General features: G+C 45.7%; 1 protein-coding gene across 2 annotated transcripts in view; it reads right to left on the bottom strand.

Annotated features, from left to right (window-relative positions):
* SLO2 (slowpoke 2) overlaps window positions 1-21,914 on the bottom strand; it is a 66,982-nt gene extending 45,068 nt beyond the window's left edge. For both annotated transcript variants that reach the window (XM_075689059.1, XM_075689069.1), the window contains exons 1-8: window positions 21,837-21,914; window positions 21,054-21,148; window positions 19,243-19,591; window positions 18,409-18,545; window positions 16,330-16,393; window positions 15,784-15,892; window positions 12,789-12,897; window positions 619-768 (exon numbers count right to left, since the gene is read on the bottom strand). In XM_075689059.1, coding sequence (XP_075545174.1) covers window positions 619-768; window positions 12,789-12,897; window positions 15,784-15,892; window positions 16,330-16,393; window positions 18,409-18,545; window positions 19,243-19,591; window positions 21,054-21,148; window positions 21,837-21,842 — 1,019 coding nt within the window. In that variant the 5' untranslated portion in view covers window positions 21,843-21,914. The remainder of the gene's footprint in view (window positions 1-618; window positions 769-12,788; window positions 12,898-15,783; window positions 15,893-16,329; window positions 16,394-18,408; window positions 18,546-19,242; window positions 19,592-21,053; window positions 21,149-21,836) is intronic.
* Window positions 21,915-24,631: the final 2,717 nt, after the last annotated feature.

The raw sequence follows: 24,631 nt of genomic DNA, 5'->3' as shown, positions 1-24,631 counted from the left end.
TGAATCGGCTATAGCATGGCACGCGAAGAATGCCTGTGCATAAGTAAGCCATCTCTTGCCTTATCACGAAGGGAGATGGGATTCTTAGACAATGGCAGCGCGAACAGTGAGTGGTGATGGCATCCTTATAATGTTTTTCTTCTTGATTTTTTCATCTTCATTGTTTGTTGTTTACACATATATTTCTTATGTCGTTTTCCCTTTGTTTTTTTCCATATAACACCTTACATCAGGCAATAATATTTCACTTGGCAGTAAGTGCTTGCTCTGGTTTTCTCCTGTGTCCACTCTCCCGCTTCGCGCTGTACCGCACAGCCTAAGCTGCAACTATTGCGTGCGAGAGAAGAATCGCGGGCTCGCGCTGCGAGCTGCATGTTAATTCTCCACAAGCGCGCTCCCAACCAACATTTCGCTTCCGGCACGCAAGCGTCCGTCAGACACATTCGTCCGCACGGAATCGTCTAACAGGAACAAACTCTCCGCCAGGCGTCCCAGCCGCACAGAGACGGACAGTTTGAAGGTCGCGCACATGTTATACCAAACGACTGCGAAAACGTGCCCTACTCTCTCGCGCGCAGGGGAAACATGCAAAGCGGAAGCGAGAAGAGACGCGCTTACTTTCTGTGCGAGTGGAAGGATGCGTAGGTGAAGCTCTTTCCCTCGTACTCGCCAAAGAAGCGGCTGTCGGCCAGCCGGATGTGGTAGATCTCGTTGCCCGAGCACTTGCCGTACAGTCGGTGCCACTCTTCGGCCGACGTCTGGCCCTCCCTGTAGGATAGTGCAGGCGGGTGAGTTAACGCCGCTGCGAGACACGCAGGTGGGAACGCGACACACTGCTGAACCGAAGTTTTAGTGATGCTCGTAAGGGTATACATCGGAACTACACAACAAAAAGACACAAGAGATGCTGATACAGAGCGAGAGAAAGCTATTTAACGAAATGCAGATAATCCTGCCGGCGTACATCTAGGCGCCCCCATGCTACTCTTTAGAGGGAAGTCGACTGAAGACAAGAAGGCCCTAGAAGGATGAGGGCAGGAAGAGAGAGAGAGAGAAAAAGAAAGGCAAGATAATATATATGATCATCGTATGTACAGGTACAGGTGAAACAAAGGTGTTGATGTAAACATGCTAGAGCTTGTAAATTAAGACAATGCCTGGAAGGAATTAGATTAGAAAAATATAAAGCTTGACGAACGTCAAGCAACGTTGCTTTGAAGGAGAAGTGGTATGACCTAGAATGTTGCCTAGATACATGCGTCTATATTCGCTGTTGTCCAATATTGCTACGAAGATTTTCTTTTACGTCAGTGTGATGGACGGAACACTGAAGCAATTGTGGACGTTTTCTTCGATGTTGAAGGCTTCTATAGTATCCCTCGTGTAACTTTATCACAGGTCTGATATATTACAAGCATGTCATTAAAATGTGGGCTGCATGCTCAGTTGGCAGAGAAATGGCAGATGGCCCGGCATAAAAGTAGTCTCCCCCCATTTTCTTATTTTATTTAGGGGGAGGGTGTTTGTTGTCCAAACAAGTGCCTCCTAAATTCCCGGGAAGTACGAGACAACTAGCTAAGATGAGAACCATCATGCTGGCGGAGCTACGATGTAACTGAATGCCGGATATAAACCCGCTGGAAGTTTACGCTGCGTTGAATTATAGAAAATAAAGGCGGCTGAAGAAAAGATGCCGTTCGCGCTACTGGTCACATCATACATAATCCGTAAAGTTCGAAGAAAAATGCTATTTTCTTTACTCGTGCCGAGAGCATAGACTCAATGCGCAGGACACGTGTTTGCTAAACTTATGGACCAAGCTTGCTTGAAGGGTTTTGCTCGTATATGTACGCACAGGGTCGCAATTTACGCGCCTTGTGCGCCTTTGAGTTCCACAGAGACACAACGCCTATACAACGAGAATTACATTCAATACTGCATACTTTATTCGTCAAAAATATAGCCGCAACTACAAAACTGTCCCAAGGTGAAGAAATTGCTTCGTTACGCTCTCATTGGTCATGACTATTTAATTTTAATGCTGACGCAAGTGCGCGGGTCACGCGATGACACCGTGGGGCGACAAGCAGATAGGGCGCGAATGCGCCGCACTGCTGCAGAAATTAGTTTTTTTTTCTTCTATTATTTGTTTATAACTAGTTTATTATGCGTCTCGTTTTAAAGCTGTGAAAGAAACTTGTGAGAAGCAATGCTTCATCTCGGTAGGTGCGAACTCGGAAAGATTGCTCCTGCACTTCTATCAGTACACCAGACAGGCTATAGTTATTGTATTCCATGTTTGAGGCCCGCCGACTATAGCTCTTTCGGAGTTGTCAAGCTAGACCTAAACAGATTTTTTTTATTGCTCTCTCTTTTTTTTTTACATTTTACAATATATGTTACTTTGGCTGGAGTATCTTATCGAATGATATCGCATTCAGATCTGTATCTGTATCTTATCGGTGCCAGAGAATGCCTGCGAAAAGGTGCTAAAATGAAAACAATATAAAACGAGCAAACAAGCAGAGAAGGGAACCCTTCCGTGAGGGCAAAAAAGCGGATTTACGGTTAAGAGTCACGGGTTCACCCTTTTATTTGACTCAACCTCGCCTTCTTCTGCCATGTCGCATTGCGAACTGACGTAAAATGAAGACGCGGTAAAACCACCTTACTTTCAACTGCGTTCGAGGATTGCGCTTGTGGCTTACTTGGTTATTTACACCGCAAGCCAAGTTTGGCCGAAGCAGGAGTGGATTACAAAGTTCACAAATAATAACAGCAAAATACTTTATAGAGTACAATAACTGTACAGAGGCAGTGTTCACTCCAAAGTAGGCGATAGTAAGCTCTCAAGCAGACAACTTCGAAAGAAACTTTATCAAGTGGAGAAAGGCCAGCTGGCACCTCATTTCGATGTAGTATATGTATATCACGCAATACGACGTCCGCTAACATCTTGCTTATCCGAGCCCATGTGGGCCAACAGCAAAACATGTTTCAAGGCATGTCATTGCAACAAGCCTCGTCGCATAAGAAGGACAACTGAGCACATCTCACCTTGTTATGCTCGTGCTTATTATATTGGATACTGGCTTGTTCTTGTTACAAATATGTACCGACTCCCCCATCAATTCACTTTGTGAACTGCGTTGCGCCTCATTATGTCCAGGGCCCGATTTAACCAGTATTAATGGGACATGCCAAACGCCATTACTGTTTATTTTTTTCTGACACACACCTCGCCGCATGTTACACTTTGATATTCCTGCTCTGGTCACTAAAGTGGCTCGGAAAATACAGGAACAAACGGTATGACTTGAACGATTTAGTGCACACGCACTCATTCTCGGCCGTCGTAAAACGGGTGCATTCAGAGAGCACCCCGTTAAGCACAAAGGAGTGCGTACATTTTTGCGTAAGTTACCTAAAGACACTTGCGTCGCAGGTCAGACCTGCGACGCAGCAGAGGGTGCTAAGAATCCCTGGCTCCGGACAGGCCGCCATTGGAATATGAACATGGCAACGTTTAATGCTAGAACGTTATCTAGTGAGGCGAGTCTAGCAGTGCTATTGGAGGAATTAGAGGGCAGTAAATGGGATATAATAGGGCTCAGTGAAGTTAGGAGGCCAAAAGAAGCATATACAGTGCTAAAAAGCGGGCACGTCCTGTTCTTACCATAGTTCTTACCAGTTCTTACCATAGGATGGTAAGAACTCAAATTAGCCTAGACTTGAGGAGGGAACGGAAGAAACTGGTACATAAGAAGCCGATCAATGAGTTCGCGGTAAGAGGGAAAACAGACGAATTCCAGATCAATCTACAGAACAGGTATTCGGCTTTAACTCAGGAAGAGAACCTTAGTGTTGAAGCAATGAAGGACAATCTTGTGGGCATCATTAAGGAGTGTGCAATAGAAGTCGGTGGTAACTCCGTTAGACAGGATACCAGTAAGCTATCGCAGGAGACGAAAGATCTGATCAAGAAACGCCAATGTATGAAAGCCTCTAACCCTACAGCTAGAATAGAAGTGGCAGAGCTTTAGAAGTTAATCAACAAGCGTAAGACAGCTGACATAATGAAGTATAATATGGATAGAATTGAACATGCTCTCAGGAACGGAGGAAGCCTAAAAGCAGTGAAGAAGAAACTAGGAATTGGCAAGAATCAGATGTATGCGTTAAGAGACAAAGCCGGCAATATCATTACTAATATGGATGAGATAGTTCGAGTGGCTGAGGAGTTCTATAGAGATTTATGCAGTACCAGTGGCAACCACGATGATAATAGAAGAGAGAATAGTCTAGAGGAATTCGAAATCCCACAGGCAACGCCTGAAGAACTAAAGGAAGCCTTGGGAGCTATGCAAAGGGGGAAGGCAGCTGGGGAAGATCAGGCAACAGCAGATTTGTTGAAGGATGGTGGGCAGATTGTTCTAGAGAAACTGACCACCCTGTATACGCAATGCCTCATGACTTCGAGCGTACCGGAATCTTGGAAGAACGCTAACATAATCCTAATCCATAAGAAAGGGGACGCCAAGGACTTGAAAAATTATAGACCGATCAGCTTATTGTCAGTTGCCTACAAATTATTTACTAAGGTAATCGCAGATAGAATCAGGAACACCTTAGACTTCTGTCAAGCAAAGGACCAGGCAGGATTCCGTAAAGGCTACTCAGCAATAGACCATATTCACACTATCATTCAGGTGATAGAGAGATGTGCGGAATAGAACCAACCCTTATATAAAGCTTTCATTGATTACGAGAAAGCGTTTGATTTGTCGAAACCTCGGCAATCATGGAAGCATCACGGAATCAGGGTGTGGACGAGCCGTATGTAAAAATACTGAAAGATATCTATAGCGGCCCCACAGCCACCGCAGTCCTCCATAAAGAAAGCAACAAAATCCCAATAAAGAAAGGCGTCAGGCAAGGAGATACGATCTCTCCAATGCTATTCACAGCGTGTTTACAGGAGGTATTCAGAGACCTGGATTGGGAAGAATTGGGGATAAAAGTTAATGGAGAATACCTTAGTAACTTGCGATTCGCTGATGACATTGCCTTGCTTAGTGCAATGCATGCTCACTGACCTGGAGAGCCAAAGCAGAAGAGTGGGTCTAAAAATTGTCCTGCAGAAAACTAAAGTAATGTTTAACAGTCTCGGAAGAGAACAGCAATTTACAATAGGTGGCGAGGCACTGGAAGTGGTAAGGGAATACATCTACTTGGGGCAGGTAGCGACGGCGGATCCGGATCATCAGACGGAAATAATCAGAAGAATAAGAATGGGCTGGGGTGCGTTTGGCAGGCATTCTCAGCTCATGAACAGCAGGTTGCCATTATCCCTCAAGAGAAAAGTCTATAATCGCTGTGTCTTACCAATACTCACCTACGGGGCAGAAACCTGGAGGCTTACGAAAAAGGTTCTACTTAAATTGAGGATGACGTAACGAGCTATGGAAACAAGAATGATGGGTGCAACGTTAAGGGATAAGAAAAGAGCAGATTGGGTGAGGGAGCAAACGCGAGGTGATGACATCTTAGTTGAAATCAAGAAAAAGAAATGGGGGGGCATGGGCAGGACATGTAATGAGGAGGGAAGATAACCGATGGTCATTAAGGGTTACGGACTGGATTCCAAGGGAAGGGAAGCGTAGCAGGGGGCGGCAGAAAGTTAGGTGGGCGGATGAGATTAAGAAGTTTGCAGGGACGACATGGTCACAATTAGTACATGACCGGGGTTGTTGGAGAAGTATGGGAGAGGCCTTTGCCCTGCAGTGGGCGTAACCAGGCTGCTGCTGATGATGATGACTTGCCTCATGAGCTATATGTGGGGTTTATGAGCAGACGCTAATAAATCTTAGCGAATTTATTGTTCACTCCCCCATTTCTGAAGGGAACTTATTGCATATTTGCTACAGCATCTTACATCATTGGGCGCCATAAGCCGTTACATCGACAAATTCGCCTTTTTAGTGGCATACTTTTCACCGTAATTTTTTTTTTCTAAAGGGGAGCGTGAGTTCGTCGGTGTAGAGGAGGCGGGCGTTTTTTTTTTCACCGTGTAAAGAGGGTTGTTTTTGGTCAATAATAACGCATAGTTTCTTTTCTTACTCAAGTGACTGGCAGTTACGTGCTTAAGTATCAGCGTTAGGTTGACTTGGTAAGCTTCTTCTAGAATCGATGAACCAACGTTTTATTGAAGAACAGGACCAAAATATACCGCCTGGCAAAAACAATCTGTTTGAAAGACGCCTACTTTACAGGACGGCAAAGGTTCGCCCACTTCACCAAACACTGGGCTGCAAACAGCGTGCGATCCATGCCTTATAGGAGTTGCGTCATTATACATGAGAATTTGCGACACCTGAGGAACCGATATTATTGTCTTTGTAATTCCCAAGCAACAAAATAAATAACTCAGATGCTCTAGGATACTACAAGGCAGCCTGCAACCGAAAAAAAGAGTATTAGACCCAAAAAGAAACTCAAATTCAAATGTCGCAGCCTGTCGCCTTAGGGAGAGTGATGTCTGTGCTTGTTATCGGCATCTATACTCTAACCAACAGACCACGCATACGCAAATTTCTGCTTAAATATTAAAAAAAATACAGGACCGCTGAAAGGCGTAAACACTCTCAGCAAGCGGTTGTGCTTAGGCAAGGTTGCCCCGCGACAACAGCCCAGCTGTGCGCATTTGTTACGCGTAGGTGGGCTTCATGCCGAGAACATTGTGGCTAAATGAGCCCATTGCGGGCATCGCACACGCAAACTTGTCTGCGCCTGGTGCTTCTCATAATGACAGCCCCATGTTTTGTCGTACGGCGAGTGGGTATATACACTTTGTTTTCGCTCCATCTCATTAGACAAGCATACCGTTGTTTTGTCCTTGCAACGTTTGAGACGCGGAGATCGACTTGGTAATGGAGCGACGAAAATAAACGTGCTAATCGCATTACCGAAGGTCTTTTTCAGCTTCTGTCTCGTTTCTTTTTTTTTTGTTTCATTATGCGATATAACTGAACTGCCATTGAAACCGAAAGGAAAGGAGCAAAAAAGAAGGCTGATTGATATGTTACATCTGTCATGAAAGGCGCTTCCAATGCTAAAAGAGCATGCGGCCGCTAAAGAAAGCTCAGTGTGAAAAAGACGAGAGATGTATCTGAAACAGCCGCAAAGCCTGCACCGGGAAGAGAAACCACACTTATGGCAGACGTTAAGAAAGGCTACATCAGCGGGATCGCTTTAAAAATAAATTTACCTGAGCAAACAGAAAGCTAAATGATTAATCGGGAAACTAGGTTGCAAATTATCGACGTTTGCTCGCGTGTAACATACCTGAAAGCAAAATGGAATCCCACCCCAAAAACCCTGATGTAGCAAGTCTGTTGCTTGAATAAAGAGAGATAAAAGAAAAAGTGCTGCTGTGAGACAGAGTTGTGTAACTTATAGCAAAACCTAGATTACACCGGAACTATGCTTGCAGTAGCTGCTATTTTAGAGCGCAGCTCTTAAGGCCAGAATACATGGAGCGAATATGCGACGAATAGTCGGCGTTCGACGCCCGGCGGCGTACGCGCGGCGCGCGGCGGCGGAGAAAATGTCGTTCGCCGCCGATCCAGCCGGCGCAGAAAAGTTCGTCGGGCGGCGACGATACCGGAAGCGGCAAACGAGCGGCGCCCCAAAGCGAGCCAATCAGGTCTCACTATCCGCCCCGACTTCCGGCTAGGCTTCCCCGCTTGTCCGTGTATCCCGATCCCGCTCTATCGTTCACGCCGGTCTCTCGCTTTTCGTATTCATGGCATCCAAAGTGGCGCGGCTGGAATTTAACAAGTTAATAACAGCCATGGTTAGACAAGCTCACGTGCGCTACTTTCGGGTCTGCTTGCTTCGGCCGCGCGCGCGTTGAGCCACAGAACAGAGCCGCGGAGTTGGAGGAGCCGAAAGTTGTTTACCCGCCAAGTGTTGCCACAACGCATAGCATCGCCGCTTTCTTTAAACTACATTGGCACATGAATGTCTCAAACACATAAAACAGACTAGAAATCATTTCTAAACAAAATTTTACGCGTTTTTAGAGTGTTCCGTAATTCAAAAGCGATAATAATTGTCGGTAAAGTTTTTTTTTTGTCATGTGTTTCACGACAGCGCATTTGCCTCGTCTAGCCAAACTTATAACAACGCAGCGACTCGCCGGCGGCGGCTGCCGTGCCTTCGCTCCATGTAGCGCAGCCCGACGAACATACGGCGTCGCGCCGCGGCAGATTTTCTGCCGCCCGAACTTCGTCGTGAAAGTTCGCTCCATGTATTCTGGCCTTTAGGCGCTCGTTTTGCGGTGAACGTCGGCGTCGACGGCGTAACCGAGCGAACGAGCACAGCGAAAGTTGAAAGAGCGAACGCGGAGCGGGATATGAAAGACGCAAGCCGCGAACGGCGGAGACCAATGAGAGCGGCCCCTTGAGTGACGTGCGCACGGGAAACTGTTGTCATGCGGGCCCGCCTAACCGCTCGATGCGTAATCGTAACTGCTCGTTTCGGACCGCTAGTTTCGTACTATCGTCTGCTCGCGTCAGCTCTCGCTCACGCTTGTTTGGTTTGGTCTCGTTCGCACTTGTTTTGATTGCTACGGTTTGCGATTGTTTTGTAATCTGAATGTATAAGCGCGATGGTATGTGTAGTACTTTCTGGAAGCTATGTGGGCACCAGCGAATACACAGGAGCCTTCGACGAGTCATGTATAAAAGCTGACGCGCTTGACCCGCAGATAAAATTTTCGACGATCTCCGACTCTGCTACTTGTCTCTTTCAAATTATTTGCCTCAGCATGCCACGAAATGAAAACACGTAAAGAGCTGCGCTCAAATTTCACATTAGGAAGTATCGTAACCGTCTGTGAATTAAAAAAATATTATTTATGTCACTTCCAGGAAACATCGACCGAACGCTTCGCCGTCATCTCGGTTACATTGCAGAGTGAACATTCATGCAAAAAAAAAAAAAGCTAAGAATTTTCGCTGCCAGCCTCAGCCGATTTTATTATGAGTGGTTCTGGTGTATCACTATGAAGCGTTAACAATGCTATTAAGACGTTAACTCAGTTTAATCAACGGGTTGTACTGACCACTGAGCGGTTGCCACGAGCGGAAAAAAAACGTAGACTCTGTCCATGCCTTTTGTTTCATTGTCTAACCATATGCTCGCTGGCTGAAATGTCTCATGCTCTGCAATGGTGGTGATTGCTCTCGTGCATCTTACAGCAATCACCACCGACTTCTTTTCTTTTTTGCAAATGAGTGAAGTGTGCAAAACGCAAATGAGTATTTGCGGTATAGAGATATATCAGGTAAACCACTTCCTGTATCGTCAACGTAAAGGCTGCAGTTGCGTGACAACTATGTGGCTCGCATTTAAAAGAAGATTGTATCAGCCCTAATCGGTCGTCGCTCTCTAGATGCTCCTCGTAGAGCAGCAGTTAAAGTCCTTCCTTTGAATGACCTTCTACAGATGTGTTTTTTTTCTTTTTCTCTTCTTTTTTATTGCTTACAACTGATTGTTGCTTAAACTGTTTATAAATAGAGCTTTAGAGAATGTAAACCTCACACAAGCGAAGAATGCGTCCAAGGGCAAATGGGTCATGCAGTGGAAGTCCGTTACTGCTACCACGAGCAGAAATTTTCTTTACAGCTATCAATATTTTTAACGGCCGTTCCGTACAACACCTCATGGTAAGTGCAGTTCAAATTAGGCCACTGTTATTGTTTCTAGTCACAGGCTTACCATTTGCATCAGTATGTGTGCTCACTAACCATGCTCAAAAGTGGAAGGACATAATTGTGTCACAGAAACAAGAAATACATGACAGGAAATGAATCGGACGGCAGGAAAGATGGTTGATTCAGTGTCTTCAGCACGATCAATGTAATCTTTCAAATACAACTAAAGTTCCCCTGCGAAAAATCCCGTAGATTCTGTCGCTTTCAAATACTGCGCAGGAGCTTTTACTGTAGGCGTCGGTATATAAGCGTCCAATGTAATACGAATTGAAAGCTAAGTTCTCTGTCTTAGACTTGCCGATGGAGATTAAATGCACATGTTCATAACAACATTTTCTCTTAACTCGTCCAAAACCGACCAAGTTGGACGGGCTTCGAATGGAAATTTTAATTTAAAATACACCACACGCCAGTGAAGTTGCACTGCGCGACTCTGTCTGTCTGACGCTGTCCAGAAGAATGGAAGAAATTTAATTAAGAAGGAAAGAAGTTTAATTTAGCCTTGGGAATATGCGTCATCTTGCGAGCCTTTTGGTCTAGTGAAATCCCCGTGATGGCAGCTTGATAAACAAAAGCTACGGGGAAAGATGCCCTGCCAGTCGAAAGAAAAAGCTTATTTTCGCGTGACCTCGCTTCTTCTTTCCGCTGACTTCGTACAGGAAATCCACAATGTTTCTTTTGGCCCACAAACCACGGTCTCCAGAATTTGAGCGAAAGCGACGCGTTTTAAACTATTCATCAAGGAGCGAGCCAGTTTCACCCAACTTATTTAAGTCATCCGGTCTGAATACGCGCGTGTGCCCTACATAAAGCGAGATATAAAAAGATCAAGACAGACTGAGGGATCAGCCGAAGCTATAGTATACTCGGGCAGTGAGCCAGGGAGAAGCGAGCAAAAGGAGTCACCTAAATCGTCATGAACGAGAAGAAAGGGAACCGAGGGGCCCGATCTTTATTTATCAGATCATAAGAAGGCCAACAAACACAGACGCCAAGGACAATATAGGGGCGATTACTTGTACTTACTAAGTGAACAAAAGAAATGATAAATTAATGGAAATGAAAGTGGATGAAGAAAAAAACAACTGACCACAAGTGGGATACGAATCCACGTCTTCGCATTGCGCGTGCGATGCTCTTGCCAGTTGAGCTACCGCGGCGCACTTTACGGCGCCCCCTCTCTGGGGTATTCATGTTTTACTACTAGAACGAAACCTGGGAGTGCTAGCCTGAAACCTAGGTGACGGATGTGGAACATCCTTTCCGCCGCAGACCCGCCGTGGTTGCTCAGTGGCTATGGTGTTGGGCTGCTGAGCACGAGGTCGCGGGATCGAATCCCAGCCACGGCGGCCGCATTTCGATGGGGGCGAAATGCGAAAACACCCGTGTGCTTAGATTTAGGTGCACGTTAAAGAACCCCAGGTGGTCAAAATTTCCGGAGTCCTCCACTACGGCGTGCCTTATAATCAGAAAGTGGTTTTGGCACGTGAAACCCCAAATATTATTATTATTTCCGCCGCAGGTGCCCCGAGTACGTGATCGGCGCAGTGAACAAATCGGCTTGGTGCGTCTTGTGACATCCGTATGCCACCAGCGCTGAATCACTGTTCGGCGTTAATTAAAGTCCCTCCAAATAGACGTGGAAAAAGAAACGAAGGCCCCGAGAGCAGCCGGCAAGCAGCGCTGGCCCAAGCTGACAAATCGAGACGAAGTGGCTCCAACACACTAAAGGTAAGCACGTGCATGATGTCACAACGGTGGAATAACGCGCTTTCATAAGTGACACTTGGCCCGAGCAAATTTTAGCTGTTTTTTTTTTGGCTTTTTTGAATCGTATCTTAGTCTCTATAGATTCTGGCGCGCTTTCTTTTCTAGCCGCTAACCTGGCCCCATTTCGCGGAAAACACAACGATCGCTGACGGGATCAGAAAGAGGTGGAGGAACAGTGTTAGAACTTCACTCACTATACTATGGGGCGTCTATCGCACATTGTGATAAATCGCTTGGAAATATTAATGGAAACAGTGAATGCGGCTAAACGCTCAAACACAACTGCCTTCTCGGCCGCACGCGTACGTAGCACCGAGCTGGAAAGAAAGAAATCAAGAAGATCGCCGCGACATGTAAAGAAACAATGAGAAGTAACCACGCAGGGAATAAAACAAAAAAATGTACACCTTCTTGGATGCAGCAAGGTGTCCGTTGTAGCCTAAGTGCTGTGATGCACTGGGCGCCAGGCAAGTTTGACTACATAGAAGCTTCTCGACGAAAATACGAAATGCGAAAAGAAGGCAAGCAACGGATGCCAACGGTGTGGCAAGCACACCGTTGGAGCCCCCACCATGGCATCTGTCCCTATAGACATGACGGCAAATTCTAACCCCCTCTCCCTTTTTTTCGCCCCTAAGTCTCCGGCTCTTCGCTCCTTTCGCGTGCTGCATGCTCTGTTCACCTTTGTTAAATAGCTTTTAGAAGACAAAGATAATAAAAAGAAAAGCCTCGAAATAAAATGAGCACAGATAAATGAAAGCCTACAATTAAGAAAACATCTAGGGCGACCATGCGATCTCGTCTTATTTACGCGATTATTAAAAGGACGAACGGCGGAGACGCCGCTTCGAGAACCCATATCGATGCTCTTGCACGCACATTCCGCATTGCCTCGTTCCGCACGCGACACAGCCGGCAGCTTTGCGGCCCTCAAACATTTTCAATCTGCACCTGTGCCGTGACGTAACACTGCTATCAGTGACGTTAAGTACACCGGTTTCAGCAGCCGTTGTTTGAGTTCTAAAAAGAAGTTCGAGCTGGCCAATGAATTATTTATTGAGTGTTGGGGCGAATTCTGCGTTGTGATACAGGATGCCAGTGTTCGCGCATATGGCAGTTCTAGACTAGAGAAGACGAGCACAAGCAAAACGTTGGATGCACTAATCACTTGCTTCGAGTGCACGACCGAGAGCGCCACGCCGTCGCGAGATGATGCCCGTGGTGAAAACGTGTACTCACTGCCCGCGCGACGTGTGCAGCAGGAGCGTTACTAGGGTGGAGGCACCGGGGCAGAGGCAGTTGTTGGCCAGCAGGGCGTACTTGAACTCGTCCTCGCAAACCACATGTTCTGCGCGGAAGCAACAGCGATGTCACAGTTTCTGCGGGCTGATACGATACGCATGCACGTTACCTCCACAGAGAATCCGTGGAAACCTACACACACAAAAAAAGAAGAACGCATTCGCATGGTTACGTGTGTTCATATGAGATTATTGCATATTCATGATTGTAAGGCATATGGGTCTTTTAAAGGTACCTTCGTCGCTGGGCTATAAGCAGCGCTTAAACGCCAGTACGCTTATACAATATATACATATATATATATATATATATATATATATATATATATGTGCGTGTGTGTTTTGCTTCGAACATTTTTTAACAATGAAGCCCATAAATATACTCGAATCATGTTGTCACAGCATAATTGGTTGCTGAGGTGGACATCTATTGCAAGAAAAACGACCTCAATTCATTCACTAATTCATATAATTACGCTAATGAAGTTAGTTACAACCTCTACGGCGTTAGAGAGTTGAAGGAAATCGGCATAAATGTCTAGTCCTGTTTTTCTACATTTCAAGATAGCCCTGTAGGCAGCAATCATCATCATCAGCCTATTTTTCTTTTTTTTTTGTCCATTGCAGGACGACGTGCCACTTCCTGCGATATCCAATTACCCCTGCCTTGCGTTAGCTGATTGCGACTTGAGCCTGCAAATTTCCTCATTTCATCACCCTACCTAATTTCCTGCCGTCCTCGACTTCGCTTCCCTTCCCTTGGCACCCATTGTATAACTCTAATTGTCCACCGGTTGCCTACGCTACGCATTACTTGGCCTGCCCAGCTCTATTCTTTTCTTTTAATATCAACTGGAATATCGGCTATGCCCGTTTTCTCTCTGATCCACACCGCTCGCTTCCGATGTTTTAACGTTACGCCCAACATTTTTCGTTCCATCGTCCTTTGCGTGGTCCTTAACTTGTTCTCGAGCTCTTCTGTTAACCTCCAAGTTTTCGCCCCATATGTTAGCACCGGTAGAATGCACTGATTGAACACTTTTCTTTTCAACGATAGTGGTAAGCTCCCAGTCAGGATTTGGTAGTGCTTGCCGTATGCACTCCAACCCATTTTTATTCTTCTGTAAGTTTCCTTCTCGTGATCAGGGTCGCCTGTGAGTAATTGACCAGAATAAACGTACTAATGTACAGGCTCTAGAGGCTGACTGGCAATCCTGAACTCCTGTTCCCTTGCCAGGTTATTGATCGTTCTTTTTATTTTCTGCATGCAGGCAGCAATATGTGGCGTCAAATTATTCGTTCAATTTCTCTGATTGTGCACGCGGCACCACGAGGCGCGGGTCTCCGTCTGAACCCATGCGTGATGTAAAAAGCATGGTCCAAAATGAAGCTGCCGTCGCACTTCCCGCTCTTACCACTCCGGTTGGCGCTTCGCGCAGCTCGCGATTAGACGCACAGCCACTTCAGCAGCAGGAGCGAGACAGACCGCTTTCTCGCGCCGTATGGCCGAGCTTTATTTTACGCCACATCACTACGTCATGGCGCAGTTGCACTGCGAGCAGCGCTTCGCGGTGCAACCAGTATTATTTACAGTATAACGATGTGCCGTAAGTTTGCAATTATAATTTTTGATTGATGTAATTCGGTTAAGTTGTCAATTGACTGCGTTGGATTTTTTTTTTTTTGCATGGTATGTCCATCTGGACAGATCATTCATCTGTAGTAACGTGATTCGAGTAAATTTTATAAGAATTAGAAACAGTTTTCGAATTAAAAAAGAAAGAAAGGCACTGTATATGTGCACCATCGGGACCCACTGAGACGAGTCAAAATCAGACAAGCACTTATTGTGGAGTCGGATGTACAGAGTGGCTGAACTTGAACTGATCAAGCTGCTCGTTTGGGCCTGCCATGCATGCAAGTAGGTGGGGGACTCTAACACCAGCTGCTGCTAATGAGGAACATTTGGTAGCGGCGCGGCCAGATATCTTATATGTCGAATGATCTCTCCTCTTGCGGGACTGTTCTCTTTATTGCGATTAGTTTCATTGTAATCTTATATACTATTCTATTAGTATTAATTGATGTCTCTATTTTTTGCTGTTTAATGTAGAGAGAAATAGAGTAGCCGAGATACTCTCTACCTCAATATTTTTACAGCGACTCTCTGTTCGCCGGTGCTTGGGAAACTTGCGTGATTTGGTGTCTGGAGTTTTGGGCACTGTTCCATGCTAAGAAACAGGCAGCAGAGCGGAGACGCATCGCAACTTTGAAGTGATTGCAGCATCAAGTTTTCTTTCTTTCTTTCCCGATTACGTTTACACTAACAGTACCTGCACGCTCCCACGTAATAACTCGTCACGTGAGGCGAGGTACGAAAAAGGAAAATGAAGCACCGCTTACGGTGATTTAGAGAGATGTCAAGATGGTAACAAGAAGGTGGCTTTCCCGGCAATGCCGCTCAAGACGTCGAATTGTTTCCCTTGATGTATTATCGCGCTCAGTATGAGATACAACGCATCACCGCTTTGAGCTGCACGCTTCCGCGTTGTAGCTCATACTGACCTCGATAGTACAGCAGGAATGCGATTGCAAGTGACTATAGCAACAACTTGCATACTCATGATTCATTTTCAAGTACTTGAAGAACTTCCCGTGTTGAGGAGGCGTTATGCGAGCACCGCCCTGTACATATCTGTCGTCATCGCGGGAACAACATTTGAACACAATAATAATAATAATAAAAATATTGTGATTTGCAATATTGCATCATACACTTATTTCTCTCTTCTGCGATGACGCTCTTCTTGCAAGTTGTGTGTTCATTGTAAGCGCAAATCGGGGGTTCAAGCAGAAACATGCAGACGCAGGCATGCAGGCGAGCGTGTAGGCGCATGCAGTAAGCCCGGCGAGTCTCCGGTGCCAACACTTACCCGCGAAGGCCACGTGCACTTTATTTTCTGGACGGAATATTTGAATGTACTGGGGAACAGTTGGTGCGAAGTCGCGTACTGCCCACGACCGCAAGATGGTGTGCTGGTCCTGAAAGGAGCGACCCAGAGAGAATGCGATAATCACCAACAACCCCACTTCGCTGCTCGTCATCATCATCGTCATCCTAATGTCCTCAGCCTCAGAACAATAATCACAGACCACGTTATGTATCTCCCCGTGAGTGCTTCGCTAGACACCCGTACAAACCTCAATTATTCTAACGATGCACTAAATGAAATGCTTGCTTCGTTTCTTGTATGATGAGAATAATATACCGCATATTGGTTTTTCTGTCTTCATTTATCTTTCTCTCTGTTGTTTGTGTGTTTTTTGCACACTTGGGAAAACGAGATTTTCCTCTGCTCTTTGCGGACACACGAATTTTTAGCGCGTGAATCGTGGGCGCAGTTGGAGTTCTCGGCAAGCAGTAACTGAAGACAGCAGGAGCAAGTGAAAAAAAATGAAAGAGAAAAAATGGATCTTACGGCGGCTGCGAGGTCGGCGTAATTTCGGGCTGCCAGCATGAAGCACGCCTCGGCTGCATTCATTCTACGCGGCGGCGAGCGTGAGAAGAAAAAAGAGAGAAACCAAAAAACCGAAGAGTTAGGACAGGTCATAAACTCTGTTGGAAAGTGAAAAGCAAAACAAATGACAACACTTTTTTGAGCAGCTCTCAGTACTCAGTAGTGCTAGAAAAAAAGAAAAAAAAGACGACGTGAGAATACATTTTCTATTGTTTTGCTGTGAACTGACTTCACAGGAACTGAGAACACGAAAATCGGCCCTCAGGAAATGCGTGTATATATATACATTGCCCCGTTTTCTTGCACTGGAGACCTTTGTAGCAAACGAACCGAAACATTCGCCTCCGTCATTAAAAGCAAAATGAATTCTTACAAAATAAAGAAAAAAGAAGTAAAAGGGATAAGCCTGAAAATCCACTTGTACGAAATTTCCCAGAGGTGCTCGCAACGCGCACACACTAAATAATAAAAATAAAGAAAACCAACTTCGATGAAGCGTTTTGCTAAACTGAAAGATGTGAACACTGCATCTGCAAAAATGAAAAGTCCGTTCTTGAAACTTATTCTGCATTGCAGTTATTTTTTAGCCTCTTGTCCGGTCATGGTTCCGGTACGGTGCCCGTGCTTTCGCTCAGCTCTTCTGAGATGTGCGGTAAGAAAATGCGTCTCGTCATTACGTCGAGCTGCCCGGAGAAATTAAGCATTCGGAACACTTTTATACGCAGCGTCAGTGTCAGTAATGATGAGGCTGGCAAAGGTGCATACGCCACCTCGCTATGCCTCGCATTTATACGAGATACTTTCAACGGAAATGGTCACATTTTCGTGTACGTGTGCCAGACACAGCGAGTTTTAATGTTTACGGCGCGGTAAAAATATTGCTATTCGGGCAAGAAGTAACGTACACGCGGATATTTCCGCTCAAGAGCAGGAACGTGGCATGGCCTACTGTACTGATAGGAACAGGTCAAGCGCGCTATATACCGCTTTGGTTACGCGCGCTCTTGCACAGAGCAGTCGCTGTAAGCATAGTGCATAAAGGAACACTAAAGAAAGAAACACTAAATCACTTTAGATTGGTAAAGAAGGTTTTTGCAACACTAGAATATTTTTCGTTAATTTCGCGGCAAGAGGTTGATTACTATAACAGGAAATGAAGGCCAAGCTTCCACACACACACACACACACACACACACACACACACACACACACACACACACACACACACACACACATATATATATATATATATATATATATATATATATATATATATATATATATATATATATATATATATATATATCTTTTTTACTTCGCGCCGGAGCCTCAGTTTGAGATTTCGTCACACTGACGAACCGCGCCGGCACGTCAATGTGACGTCACAAATTGCAGCATATCCTGTTTTTGTATTTGGGTGGTTGTGCCGCGGCAAAAGTTTTCAAAACTAGCTAAGTTCGGCCTTTGGCTCCTTTAGAATACAATATAATCCATCGTTATCAATAACAAGTTAACTAGGCCCAACCAAACACCGTCCAAATGCATGACGTTACGGTTAGTGGGTGTGGAAACTTCCAAGGCGGCATCACCGCCAGTCTTTCGCTTTTTTTTTTGTGTTATAGCTTTCTTTCATTTTTTGTTTTTTTTTTCTGTCCCATAAAACCCCCTCTCAAGGTAGAAGTGACTTTTGTGTATTGTAGAAGCGTAATTTAATAATTGAGCTAAACTGATTTTGCTCATCAGTGTCACTTTAATAGTATCAGAAATATTAGACGCAACATAGTTCTCAGCATCGACCAGTTCACGGTGTATGAGAAGAACGAAATGTGAACTTCGCAACTGCACAAAGCAACAGGCTGCATTTTTTTTTGTGATGCTTGCCTTGTGGTATAAATGTTTATATAAATAAAAGCGTGGATGTACACTTCTTCGTGAATAAATTGCAGGAGTGGCTTAGCATGCACACGAACGCTTTCGCTCACTTGCCATGCGCGGGAAACGAATGCTTTGAACCGAGGCGCGTGCAAACCACCGGCGTACCTGGCCCTAGTGAGGTCGGTGTCCTTGAGCGCAGAGCCCTGAATGTAGATGACCCTCTGCGCCCACATCGGTATTTGAAGAATCATCTTCATCGTCGCGTCCACTTCGCATGGCGACAGAAGTACGACGTAATAGTCCTGCGCGTAGTGTCGGCAAAGGAAAAAAAAAAAGAAAAAGATGCGCATTACTGAACTAAAGAAAGCCGCAGTTACTAAACCTGTAGTACACAATAACCTGTACTATACATTAACTTGTATTACGAGATCTTGCGGTTCTTGCTAAAGAAAATCGCAGTTTATCGCAAGGAATTCACTCCCTTCTCGATACCTCTTCAGCTTTATCCCATATGCAGTTCTTCGCTATCTCAGCAAAAAGACGCTAATGCATAAGCTGAGTCGTTTTCAGTTGACACTGCTCCCATGATGGATTTAACTTGCCGAAACAAAGCAAAGAGTGCGGTGGCTAATTATTACAAGGTTAACTTCATACACACACTTCACAAAACGTCAAACTCGTCAACAGATGTTCAGAGTATACAAAATTTGACATGTCTGCAGGCAACAATAACGACTGCAATGGTGATAACGAAGCAAAGTAAAAAAAAAAAGCCCCCCGAAAGGTTCAAAACATACGGCTAACACGTGCAGCATGCTTTACTGGCATCTAAAAAAATCGTTCTGCCTGGTAAGTCCAACACGAGTACCTATGGCGACCGCCGTGTTGCATGCAACACAGCGGTCGCTAGCCGCGCTTTCGCTTATCGACCCATCCTATGGAGAGAGACGAGAGCGCGTGGCAGGCAACTACGCCGAGCTGCGCGTTCTCCGGCTGCACCTGTAGGAGCGGGTGCGCGTAGAACTCGTTGAGGAAGTCCATGACGGTGTCGGCGCGCAGCGTGGTGGAGCAGACGACCACGTGGCGCTCGCTCTGGGCTCGATGCATGCTGTAAGTGCCGCCCAGCTTCTGACGCTCCATCCAGGTGTAGGCGAGCTGCTCGAACTGCGTCGGCAGCACTATGAGCGCCGCGCAGATCATGGCCACCATGAAAAGCTGCGACGGCCAAACGTCTGGCTTGAAGTCGCCGTAGCCCACCGTGGACAGCGTCACCACCACGAAGTAGAAGCTCTCAAACAGGTCCACGTGCTCCACGCCGGCCCTCTGAAAGTGCTGGAACCCGCACACGCTGCAAGGAATGCAAGACCGCATTTCACGCCGACGCGTCAACTTTCGTTTGTTTCCACCGAGGACGATGGAATAGAATTCTCCTAATCTGCCGTCGTTATAATAACTCCTCAGCTCCGTCGTCACTGTTGGGTGTTTCAAACTTAACAGCACCATAATGCCAAATTTCATACTTGTGTGGGTTCATCTTTTCTTTTGTGAGTCCAATTTGTGCGTTTACTTTGTTGATCGACACCACTGATATTTTGATTGAGCACTTATGCGAAGTTCTCTAAGCCTCACTCAACCCAGTTGTAACGATAGAATGCTTGCGTTTATGCCTTACGGTATTAGAGAGTAGAGAACAATGGGGCTCTTTACGTAACACCATTCGTTCGTGGTGAGTGAAGGTATTCTTGCTCCCTAGAGGACGCTGCTGACTTTAGTTTATCTGTGAATTATCCTTAACGCCCTCTCCTATCACAGTTTGGAATGAGTATGCATGACGTAAAAACTAAGATACAAATCAGCAAGAGCCAAATACTGAGCATATGATCGATCTTTTTTTACACTTTCGAAATTAGTCTCGAGCTTCGAACATTTAATGAGTGGTTTCAGTTTTTGGATGTTTGCAGCAAGACGCGCACGCATGAACTAATGGTGACAGGACAGGTGTTAATTGTGCCGTATGCATGACTAATGACTAATGTATGCATTTCGACACGTATATTCATGCGCTTCTCAATCTGTCATCCACGCTATCTGGTGGTGTCACGCACGACATGAGAAAGTTTTCGCGCATATTGTAAAGCTTCTTCTCCAATATTGCGGCGAGCTTATTCTGTCTAGGTTCGATCATTTTGGAAATGGCCGCAAGTTACGCAGGAATAAAAATAAAAATATTAAATTATGGGGTTTAACGTCCAGAAACTGCACAGTGGGCTATTATAAGTGGAGGGCTCCGGGCGGGTTCACTTTGACCACTAGAGGGTCTTTAACGTGCACCAAAAAAGAACGGTACGCAAGCGTTTTACTATTCCGCCCCCATCCGAATCCTGGCGCCGTGGCCGGAAATCAGGAAAATAACGTTTACAAATATACTGACCCCGTCATTGCTCACAATCAGTGATTGCATGCGTAGCAAGTAAGCAAGAATTGCCCTCACATAGCACGTGCTACATTTTCACCACCACCTATGTAGCAGCACTGTTACAGCGATTGATGTTCAGGGCTCTTAACGGATTTCAATATGTTCGGAGAAGTGCAGCTACGTAGCCTTCGTCTTTCGTAACACGTCGCGCAGGTTCCCTAAAATCCGCAGCGATTTCGCGAGGAAAGCACTCTGCAACACCTTATATCGGTTCGCACCGTTATACTATAGGGCCTAACGCTATGAGTAGTGTGCCTTTAGGTACACGACTGATGCGTCATTACTTGTACGCTATGGCTTGGGCCTGAAAGTTGTGCGCGATCCATTCGCTCACCTAGTGAATATGAGGCAGAGTAAGGTGGCGGTGAGGATGAGCAGCCGCTGTGAGAGTGCGGACTGGGACTTCTGAAGGGCTCGATGTAAATCGTTCTGGAAAGACAAGCGGGAAAACTGCCTCACTTGCACTCACGAGCAATCACGCGTCGCGAGGTGCTAGTTTGTCGCACATAGGCCGTCTTTTGGGGCCACAGCGTGGTCAACGACCGGCTAAATGGAGCGACGCCACGTGACAGCCTCAAGCAATTGTTTGCAGATTAGAGGTGCTCCCGTTTAACTTCGCATTTCAGGTCATGCTAGTAGCGTATCATTAAACACACTGATAAAAGCTATTGGAGCTTAGAGAACGCGTAGTTTTTACTACTGTTTAGAAAAAGTTAAAAGGAAAACGCTAGAGGGCATGCGTATCGGGCTAAGAGATTGTTGTTCAGGCACAATTAGAGAGCAGTGTGACGAAAAGCGCCATGAAAGCGCAAGCTCGAGTTGTTTATAAAGCGTACCGAGAGTTACATATCGTCATAAAAAAGCCTCGCGGCGGCGTTTCTTGACGGTTTTCTTTTTTTCTTTTTGCCAGCCCATACTACGCAGGTTCACTCGCGAAATTAATGTGAGTTTGCATTAGCTTCCGCCGTGGCTACCATCTACACATGTTTGATTAGACGGACATGGCACTTTTTGGCCATACTTGGCCCTTGCGCCATAAAACATCAAACAGTCATTCATTCATGTTTGATTAGACGAGAACGAGCTGCAAATAAAAGAGAATGACGTATATACTTACAAACATGTTTTCCAGTACAAACTTCGCAAGCCAACAGTTAAGAAACACTGGTATAAATACATTCCGTAAAGGTGCATAAAATATCTGGAAGAAAACAACAAAAGGACGACGAATGAGATGATGGTGACATTTTTTGTAAGCAAAGCACGGACATCGCTTTCTGGCACAGGCAAAGAAAGCATCACTCCGCGAATGTCCAGACTCCGTTACAAACATAAATTCATAATTTGTATGGGGACCAGTGTCGCCAATTTGAAAACACGAACCTAGCAGTGCGAATGAACACACGTGCAAGCGTACACGTTGCTGCTGCGTAAACTAACAAATATAAGAGCTACAGGAACCTACGATGGCACACGTCAATTGATGAGCTTAAAAGTGAAGCGGGAGAGTTATTAGTGTGTGTCTTTCTGACTGTTCCTGATTAATAGAAAAATGAATAGATAACGTGCTACCAGAAGAATACGAACACGCGGTGTGATCGTGGGGTGTGCGGTGCGATACCATTTAAGGGCTGTCATCTCGTCAACCTTTGCGCATGAATATGTACTTAATGGTGCTCAAGGGTGTTCACTAGCGTCGCTCCTACCAGCGCACCACCGCCGGCAGGTGTTAAAGCACAATGTTAAAGCATGCAATGGTATTACATTGAATGTGCCCGGTAGAACGCAGTAGAAACTCTGAGCAGGTACATAAGCTTTCAATGGCTTCCAGGACATTGCAGCATCAATGGGAATGACCACGCCGACGAAGCCGCCCGATCTCCACATGAACGTGGTCTACGTGTTTTGATTCCGCTTTTGCGAACAGACGCTGCGGCTTGGTTTGATGTCCCGTGAATCTACTTTGCCCCTGTGGGACTCGAACATTTTTACCATGTGTCGTTTGCGTTCGTTGTCTCCGGACATACGGATTAACCTACCGTCTGGGTTACCACGACGTGAACAGACCATGCCGTACCGCCTGTGGCTAGGTGTTGCATTTACGAACTCATACGCTTCCCTTATTGGAATGGCCAACAGCCCCATGTGCGACACATGCAACAGCGATGAGACGCTCGCACATATTATATGTGTCTGCCCGCGATATAGTGCCCAGAGACAAGTGCTGTGCAGAGTACTGGACAAGTTGGACAATTGTCCACTGTCAAAACTCAAAGCTTTAGGTCAGTACTACCACAGGAAATCCGCGCTGAAAGCCTTACTCGCTTTATTAAGGTTCCTGTGGTCTACGGTGCTTCACGATAGACTTTATGAACGCCGCCACCTACCGCTCTGTAGTGTACGCGGTTTGTTCGTGCTCGTCTCTATTTCTCTCTATCTCCCCCTTCCACTCTCTTTCTCTTTTTATCCCACTTCACCCTTCCCCCCGTGCAGGGTAGCCAATCGGAATTGTCTCTGGTTAACCTCCCTGCCTTTCTATGCGTCCTTTTCTCACTCTGTCTGTGAGCACGTGGTCTGAGTCTAATAAATAGAAAAATCCAAGAATGATTGAGGCGAAGTATTCGGCTAAGCGCAACTGCAGCGCTTAAAGTGATGATTCACTTTTAGATTTTTGACATTGTGGTTTGTAGAAAGAACGACATGTTGCATAACATGGTCACTATACATTGTAGCAACCTAACCTTAGGCAACAGAAAGAAAATTCAAACCACATATGCATGAGCAACATGCTCCCTCACTGTGTGTGCATGCGTGCGCGTGGATGTGTGCACGTATCCTCTACAGTTGCACTCTTTCAAATCCGAGTGCGCATGAAAGTACAATAACGTTAACAGGTGTGGAAGAATGCTTAATTTACATACACATATACATGAAAAAGTGTGTCATTACCGTTTGTTTTTTTCACTTAGCTAGGAATTCATAACGATGACGCGTGTATATGTGTGTGCCTCTTTCTCTCTCTGTTCATTGGCAGAACTGCTTTATGATCTCCTTTGTTCGGTATTTCTACCAAACAGTTTTGAGCGAGAGACAAAAGGATAAGTGAAAGGCAAGCTGGCTAAGCAGGACTGAACGCGATTTGCAACCCTGAACTGGGACAAAGGGAGGAAAAGGTTATCAGAAGTCGCCAATGTAATGAACATTGTCAGTGCTGTGTCAAAATAGTTTCGAAGAAGCTGTCATATTACATGCGTGTCACCGAAAGCACAAAGAAATACAGATGCAAAAAGAATGTATTTCTCTCTGTTAGACGTATACGTGCGCAACCTTTCTCAGTGACAAGAGATTCAAGCACCGGTGTTGCAGAAACAAAATGGTCAATAGCTCTATAGGCCAACTCAAGAACAAATGCACATCTGACCGCGAAATGCTCAGCTGTCTAAAGAAGCAACAGTAAAAATAAGAATGACCACCACATGAATCCGCCGAATCTCCTCTGCATTCTTCCACGCCTACAACGATGGTGATGCCTCAAGAGGCACAGGATAGACTGGTTGGACAGAGGAGACCACGGCGTTATAGGGACACAGTTTTAAGAATGATTAGTTGCATCATTGTAAAGCCAAATCTCCCCTACTTCGTTCGCTGCTAGTCGCGGCCAAAGCGAAATTGCATTAAACATCCAGTACGTTATACCAGACAACAATAGTATGCGCATTCGGCCGGTTCCAGGGAGCCGGAAGAAAAATGGCTTCTTGCTCCATTAGCATTCTTTGAGTTGCCGAGCGCTTCGCGTCTCGCGCACCACGAGATACGCTGGCGGCAAAAGGTGGCACTGCATCAGGCAAGTGAGCAACTAAAAGGCGATCATCTGGGCACGTTCGAAACTTATGCCATGTTTGCGCGTCCTAT

Source organism: Dermacentor variabilis, chromosome 1, assembly GCF_050947875.1.
Source record: "Dermacentor variabilis isolate Ectoservices chromosome 1, ASM5094787v1, whole genome shotgun sequence".
In the NCBI taxonomy this organism is placed as follows: domain Eukaryota; kingdom Metazoa; phylum Arthropoda; class Arachnida; order Ixodida; family Ixodidae; genus Dermacentor; species Dermacentor variabilis.
The sequence above is the reverse complement of the archived record's forward strand: the minus strand, read 5'-3'. Positions and strand labels throughout refer to the sequence as shown.